This window comes from Dermochelys coriacea, chromosome 6 (genome assembly GCF_009764565.3).
Source record: "Dermochelys coriacea isolate rDerCor1 chromosome 6, rDerCor1.pri.v4, whole genome shotgun sequence".
NCBI lineage: Eukaryota > Metazoa > Chordata > Testudines > Dermochelyidae > Dermochelys > Dermochelys coriacea.
The window spans coordinates 101937667-101946279 of record NC_050073.1 but is presented as its reverse complement, the minus strand read 5'-3'; the positions used below and the strand labels follow the sequence as shown (position 1 = coordinate 101946279).

At 42.1% G+C, this 8613-nt stretch overlaps 1 protein-coding gene across 1 annotated transcript in view; it reads right to left on the bottom strand.

Moving 5' to 3' along the window:
• Positions 1-5392: 5392 nt before the first annotated feature.
• The window catches only part of C6H14orf132 (chromosome 6 C14orf132 homolog), a 76356-nt gene continuing 73135 nt past the window's right edge, over positions 5393-8613 (bottom strand). The window contains exon 2 of the mRNA XM_038406242.2: positions 5393-6993. Coding sequence (XP_038262170.1) covers positions 6769-6993 — 225 coding nt within the window. The 3' untranslated portion in view covers positions 5393-6768. The remainder of the gene's footprint in view (positions 6994-8613) is intronic.

Here is an 8613-nt window from a genome sequence, read left to right as displayed (position 1 = left end):
TAAGAGGAAAAAAACATCAGTTTAAAGGGGCCTAAATCCCAAGCCATTCAGACGTAAATGTTTTCTTCCCTTCCACTGAATATTCAGCAGCAAGCAGCTCTTATGTGATAGGCCTCAAATACCATAGCTTGTGGGTTAGTTTTGACTGAAGTCAATTATGCTTGTCAAATCACTGGTCTATTGTGTAAGCCTGTCAGGTTTGTTTTGGCTTCTTTCAGCCAATGCAGACATGACAGACACACACAACCCATCAGAAAATTGACTAGGATAATTGACACCCTCAAAATAACCTACCTGTTGTCACAGGCCAAGCCTAAATACTCTGGAATAGGCTGGGACCACATAAAAATGTCATCCACTTCATTCTGCGAAGGCGTATATCACTCTTGATATGGAAGGGTAGATTCTTGGCCTCACTCTATCCGCTTTGTGACTTTCAGGCAGCACAAAGAGAGCACAGCTGTTGGGGATTCCTGATGTGTGTGGGAGTCCTCAGTCAACACAGAATCAGCATGGTTGCCTCCTACACCATCTCACCCTGTAGCCGTTGGTGCAGGGGCTATGTCAGATGCAGGGAGGGATGAGAGAGGTGGGCATGAGGAGCTCAATGTACTCCAGCAAGGTCCAGCTAGGGGACCATGAAAGCTGGCATGGTTTAAAGCAGACACCAGGATGCTCCAACCTGTGTAGGATGTGCCCAAGGCTGGGGCTAAGGAGGGACAACCCCTCATCTTCCATGCCCAGCATAAATTCTCCTATGCTTTTCCTGTGGTGACTAAGCAAGGTACACATAGCTGAGTCTTGATCCCTGGCCACAGTTGTTAGTGCCAGCAACAGGGAAAAGTGCTTCCCTCGGGAGTCTCAACAACAGAAATAGGGAGGAGCTGCTGTACACGATATCCCCCTGGGATGTCCAGCTCTTGTGTGAACAGAGATCAGAGTAAATGAATTGGGAGCACAGGAACAGAATGCTAGTTAACAAAGCTCTGAATTCTGCATGGGACTTTATACAACTAGGGGAAACACAGGATGCCCTTTATCTTCTCTAGCATTAGTGAGATGAAATTCAGTTCCAGATATCAAAACCCCAAAGCTCAGAAGTGTTTCTATCTGGGGTTTTGATTTTGGCCAATTCTTTTTATTAACAAAAATTATATTTTTTTAACAAAATGTCATTTTCCAGATCTACTTCTGTGATTAACCACAAGAAACTCAGTAAAATTATACTTGCTGGGACATGGTGTGAAAAGCAGAGCTGTGTTAAATTAATAGTTGCTAGCTCCCTGCAGGACAATGCAAAGAGGATATTAAGAATTGAATAATGAATGGCAGGATATTAAACAGGAGGCTGTTAATAACAGAGAATATATAGTGGCTCACTGAACAAAGACTGTGGCTGTATTTGGATTGGACTCACCCACAGTAGAAAAGTTTCCAGTTGGCTTGATATGGGTGTATCTGAAGCAGATATTTGTCTAGCTTGTCTCCTCTCTCATCTCATTCTTGAAAGGTGCTGAGCACTCCCCAAAGATGCTGAGTGTCCCTAGCTCTCTTTGAAGTTGGGGAGAGTTGAGGGGGCTCAGTGCCTGACAAGAGCATGCAGCAGCTTGCAGGACTGAGCTCTGTTAAATGGTGATCTAAATTGCTTGCAACACATGAGCCATCTCTTTCCCATTTTGCTTGTTGTCAGTTTGTTAATAAAGGAAAATGATGGATTTCAAACCACATTTGCTGGGAAATAGGCATGTTTTCCACCTCTCTCATTTTGTTGTAAAGGTGAATGCTAGTTCTGGGAACATGTACTGGATTAATAGCAATGGAACCCAAAGAGAACAAGGACAGCAGAGGCAGCTCTGTAAGCTTCCCCCCTCACCTCTCCCTTCTAACATGCCTTCTTCCTGACCTGGAGGAACCAGCAGTCTTCATACCTGTTCAATCCTTTGTCTCTTTGCTAAACTGCCAACAGGGCAGCTCAGTTGGGATGGTGGCTGCTCATGGTCAAATCATTCTTAAAATAGTGAGATACATGAGCATAGAGCCCTCAAACAGTAATTCTCAACCAGGGGTACGCAGAGGTCTAATACAGGGTACATCACCTCATCTAGATATTTGCCTAGTTTTACAACAGGGTACATAAAAAGCACTAGCGAAGTCAGTACAAACTACAATTTCATACAATGATTTGTTTATACTGCTCTATATATTATACACTGAAATGTAACTACAATATTTATATTCCAATTGAATTATTTTATAATTATATGGTAAAAATAAGAAAGTAAGTCATTTTTTCAGCAACAGTGTGCTGTGACACTTTTGTATTTTTATCTCTGATTTTGTAAGCAAGTAGTTTTTAAGTGAGGTGCAACTTGGGGTTACTCAAGACAAATCAGACTCCTAAAAAGGGTACAATAGTCTGGAAAGGTTGAGAGCCAGTAGAAGTTACGGAAGATCGCCCAGTCCATTTCCTTGCTCCTCCCAAGCTGAGGTACATTTACAGCCTTGAACAAGACAGATATTGTTACTACATGCATGTGCAACGTGTGGCATTTATACAGCTAGAGGTTGTATGCTAGATTTATAAGGTGTTCTGCCTTCTCCACTAGAAAGGCCTAATATAGCTATGAACACTCTCTGCATGTCACTGAGTATTTCATTGTCATTTGTTTGTGTTACGTGCCTCTATTTTGATACTGATTACAACTAATCTTTGAGCTGACTCCTGCCTTGGTGTGCAAGGGGGCCAAGGGAGAATTGCGGAGGGGCTCCTCCCCCCCTGCCAAATAGCCATGTAGAATGGCTCCCCAGCCCACACAAATGCACAAGCAGAAATTCCTGATTGGCATGCCGAAGCTCATACTACATCCCAAAGAGGGTGAGGTCTGTTACACAGTCTGCAGGTGGCTAGTGGCTATGGTGCAGGCAGCAGTAAGTGCTAGCTGGAACAGGTCAGGGCATAGCATACACCTGCTTAAGAAGAGCACTAAAATGCAGTTAAAGGTATATAATGTGGATCCTGTCTAACAGAGTTCCTGATGCAGAAGCATCTACTTTGGCCCTACTTATTCTCCCAGAACTGCTTCTTTCACCAGTCAGGATTGGGAGTTGGGTCGCTATTTTACAATGTTTAGATGCAGAATTGGATCCAAATCTGAAATTCCCCAATATGTGGAGGTATTTGGATTCCATGTTCTGGTTTGGCCCAATTCAGAGAGAGGGCCAAGTGGTGAAGTTCCAATCCATATCTGGATCTTAGGCTCAGCTACCACATTGAGATCCTGTTACAAATACCTAGACAGCTAACATCTGGTTCTGGAGCTGCATATCTGCATAGTTTGATGGGATTAAGCCTCAGTGCAAGCCCATCCCTAATACACTTGAAAACACACTGCCCAGACTTTTCATTCAACAGTCCAAATATATCCCTAGAGAAGGCTATTTTTTAATCATAAAGTTCCCATAGCACCTGCCTTTATTTTGTGGAAATCTCCTGAATTCATAGTGCTAACTACACATTTACAATCTTTCAAGTCTGAGATGTGGCAAGAGCAAATATTTTCCTTAGATACCCTACTTTATATATCACCCTCTTAAATCAGTTATATTAAGTTACATCAGGCTCTTCCTGGCAAGTCAACTCTGATGATGAAAAATATATATGAAGAGGACAGGGGGAGAACTGGTTCGTTCGAATCTTTTCTGCAATTCCTGTTGACTTCATATGAAAGAAGGGTACCTCTTTGCATAAGACAACATGACAGTGTCTCTCATTTTAAAACAACTGAGTCTCAAGTATTTTTTTCATGGTTGACTGTACCTTTTCAATTTGGTCCAATACTTTGGGAGATTAAAGATAAACTTTGCTAATTGCATTTAGATTAAAATTAAAAGTTTAGGCAAAGCATTCTACTGGCAGATTCACTGAGCAGCAAAAGCTTCCCATTGGGTAAATACAATATTGTCTAACTGGTTTTAATCAGGGTGAAAATGCTTTACTATCAACCATGCAAAAATAGTTTTACTGCATGAGGTAGCATCACTACAGGGCCTTATTGAGGCACCGAAAAATCCAATTAATAACTAATTGATGCAATTATGATGTTAGTGACACACCTGAAATAGCTGAGGGCATGAAATTAAACTGTTCTACCATATATTAGTGTGTTAAAACGGAAAGCCCAGGAGGCACAAACACACTTAGGACCAAATCTTTTCCCCTGCCCAAAGCCTGATTAGATGGGCCTTGCACTAAGGACTTCATTTGACAGTTGCTATTGGTGGTGGGGTGGGAGGTTGAAGTCTCCTTCACCAGGCTGCTCCAAGGAGGGCTGTGCTCTTCCACTACATACACATGTGCATGGGGGCAGGGAGAGGGGACTACAAATGCACAGCTGACATAACTCATCCTACCCCCAAATGCCTCCTCTTTGAGTCTACTTTAGAGGCCCTTCTGCACCTGCCACACTAATTTCACTGCATTCAGGGCCTTTCTTGGGCTACAGGATTTGGCACTTAATGGCTTATTCTCTTACCAGAATGTAGGGAATTTATGTATGTAACTCACATGAGCATTAATAGATGTTCCCCCTGCTAAATCCTCTGTCTATAAAGGAGAGAGTAGACATTATAGGATGCCAATCATCTAAAATACCAGCTTCACAGGTGTCTGTCACAGATATTCTGTGACCGATCATCCATATAGTCTAACCAGGAGTCAGGTTCCAGAGGTTCAGTGGTGTGGAATGGTACTGCACCTCCCTCCTGAAGTGGTAGTCATACAGAGTATGGTATGGTCCCTAGAAAAAGGCGTTGGGAATCCTTTCCTGTGATTTCATGGATCAAGGATCTTTGCAGTTGACTGACAGTGAGCCAGCTGCAAAAGAACTAGGGCAGCTTTACAGGCCAATACTTTAACTAACAATAAATAAATGCAAAAGCTGAAATGCTCATTTAGGACATATTGCTCTGGATTGAGTGACTATCCACCAAACCTGCAGGAAAAATGGTTTAGAGAGAAAAATAAAAGCAAAACCTCTCCATACGTTTACCAGCTCTTACTCCAGCCTTGAGCTGAGTGACAGAGAAGTGTCAAAAATATTCACCATGCCTGCAGACAGGCCTTCTGGAATCAGGGTAATAGCTGTAGGGGACAAGAGTAGAGGGAGAACTGTCCAATACACAGAGGTTTTATGTAAAGTATTTATCTGCTGCCATTTCTCTATGCTTACATCCATCACTTTTTTTTAAAAGAGAAGAAGAAATGGGGCAGACTTTTACAGCTCAGATGAGCTTTGGCTGAAGATTATGTATATATGTATATGTATAATCTCTAGCCTTCCTTGGCAAAGGAAGGGTGTGTGTGTATATGTATATATATTATATATATAATACATATATACACACACCCTTCCTTTGCCAAGGAAGGCCACAGATTATTTTGGATGGATACAGCCCTTAAAAATCATTGCTCACAAGATTAATACAACAAAGACATTATCCATTAATAGAACACTGAATACAAATATTTTTATAAAATTGCTAGCACAATTGATTTTACATTTCCCCCTCATTATCCAGCCATAGAAACATATTAGTGCCTAAATGTAAACATTTGTCAAGGTCTGTCAGCAACTTCCCTTAAGCTACTGCCCTCCAATGCTCCATATATCCCACCACTGTATGTAACTCATGTACCCAATTCACCATGGGAGGTTATGTATGTGCACTGTAGGGCTATCTGGTAAACCTTGTGATTCATTTATTCCCTAGATGAATCATTGGCAGTTAATTAAGCTGCAGAATTACTGCACTTTAAGTCATTTCTTTCATTCATAAATAAAGCTTATTTGACCACATGGCTTTTGTGGGAAATTTGGATTTCAGCATAATGAACCAAAAAGATCCACGGTCTTTATTTTCTAGAAGGGGTCAATCCAATGAACTATAATCATTATCATTTCTGGCTGTCAATAGTCTAATGGAAATTGGAGCTTTTGCCTCTCCCATTTAAAACTCACTTGCCAGCACTTCATCCTCTGGAGTACAGGTTCTGGAAATATCAAGCAGATTCAGTATTAACACTCAGATTATCATCTCTGCTCGCTGTCTTTAGAATGAGAGTCCTAGTTAAACCAGCCATGCATCCACCTGCATGCCCACTGCTTTAAGATTAATAATATCTACACTTTAAACATAGCCAACTGATCATGTGTATTTTAGTTCAACACACAAGAATCCTGAAAATCCGTTAATTACAATTGAGCCAATGCCCACCATCCAATGCATCTGGACATCTAGATAACTAGATTTCCATGGAGAATAAGATACAGAGCATTTTTCATATAATGTTGTGATAGAAATATCAATCCCAAAAGCAGATTAAAAACTCAACAAAAGGAACAAACAAAAAACAGAAGAGCTACTAGAAAATCCAACCAATAGGAAATAAGCATTTTTTACATAAAACCTGCTTTCATTCTGTATTTCACATATCAACATTGGCCTTTCACATCAAATTTATATATGACATGTATTGGCTGTTCTTGATTAAAGCTTTCACTGCCACAAAATTTGCCAATGCATCCAAACTTTGCAACTGAAGTTCAAGTTTAATAACTTGCACTTCATTTCTAGTACTGTCACAGCTTACAATTAACAAAATGTGTCTACCTATATATATTTATATAGCTATACATGTATATATACACAAACACACAACAAACACACTTGTAGCCGTCCACTCCTGCAGTATTCCAGTCTCCGGTCTTCTTAGAATGTGAAGGCATACACCACTCCCACAACCACAATGTTTCCAATTGTTGCTATGATCGCAATCCATAACAATATGGCATCGTTTGAGGAGCGGGATGTCTCTTCCGGCTGGTTCTGCATTGAAGCAGCTGCATGGACATTGGCCGATGAATTAAACAAGGAGTATTCTGTACCAAAGTCCTCATTGGGTGAGTCCATGAAGGCTCCTCCCATAACAGGAATCTGCGAAGAAGGATTTGCCAACATTAGATTAAAGTCCAGGGTCAACTTTTTTTTTTTGGTCTTAATATGTTATTTATCTTTTCATACAAAGCAGTAACTACCACTCATTCTGGCAAAACTGCAAAGCTCTCACATGCATGATGTTGGGATGCAATGATCATATATGGAAGAATGTCCTTTGCCAGGCACATTCCTTGCTTTAAACGTTAGACAATGGATCTGTCCATGCCTTGCATCATCTTCATGGGATCTTTGCACTTTGATAGTATAGGCAGATTTTAAATGTGCACATCATAATGTTTCCATCAGCACTATTAACTTCATTTCAGGGGACCTGTGATATTATACGTGCGTCTGAGAAAAAACATTTTCTTTCTGTACACCTGGGTACTTATATGACTCCCATCAACATAATTTCTGAGTGGAGGTGGCTGGAGTTTAAATTCAGTCTCTCACTGGGGAATCAGGCACTTTTAAAACCAAGCCTGTATTTTTACTTCTCTCAAGCAGGATAATCCTATGTTGTAAAGTAGCTGCTCAGCTCCTTTCTTTGCTAATTAACTTTGCTCCTCTCTTTGGTGAATCATCCACAATGGGAGGACTGGAAGAGGGGAGCAGCTGAAGAACCACCCTTCCCTGCACAAACAAGCCCCCTTTAAGGGCTAGAGGGCTGGGGCCAGCCAGCCCTTGTTACTGAGTAGGTACTTCTGAGCCGGGGTCGGGTGATTCCACTCTAAGAGCAGCAGGAAGCTGTAGAGCAGTGGTTCTCAAATGTCTGTACTTGTGACCCCTTTCACATAGCAAGCCTCTGAATGTGATCCCCCTTATAAATTAAAAACACTTTTTTATATTTAACATCATTATTAACGCTAGAGGCAAAGCGGGGTTTGCCTCTAGCAACTCGCGACCCCCCATGTAATAACCTCGTGACCCCCAAAGGGGGCCCAACCCCCAGTTTGAGAACCCCTGCAGTAGAAAGAGGGGGGACACCAAGGAGAGACAATGAGAAGAAGCTGTGGCAGAGGCTGCAGTCAGAAGAGCTGCAGTGGGCAGGAGGCTTTTGCCAGATACCCTAGACCGGGGGGAAGGGTTTGGTCCTGGAAGCCAGAGGTCTGAAGAAGTTTGGGGGCCAGGGAGAACAAACTCCATGGGAGTAGAAAAAGACTCCAGCCAGACAGGGCTGAGAGAGGCCTGCCAAGGCAGGGAAAAGCTGTGGAGATCAGACTCAGGGGGAGAAGAGAAGCCCTAGTAGTGAGTTTTGTATTGTGTCTTATGTCAATACATTAGACCTTGGGAGAGCGGGCACTGTTGGACAAAAAAATGCCTGTGTGGAATTTATTGAAGAAGTACCTGGAAGGGGGAAACACAGGCAGGTTGCCTGCAGAGCAACCATAGGCCATAAGCTGGCACTCAGGAGGTGGCCAGCTCATTCACACACCCCTACAGTGGGGTTGTGCAGTGAAAGGCCTTGCTAGGGTATCCCAAGCATAGGAGCTAAGGGCAATGCAAAAGGAGTGGAGAAGTCCAGAGAATCTGGTTCAGTGAGGCAGCACTAGAAACATAACTGAAGAGATCTGGCACCCACTCCCATGTTCTAAATAAAAGATAACATTTCCTTCC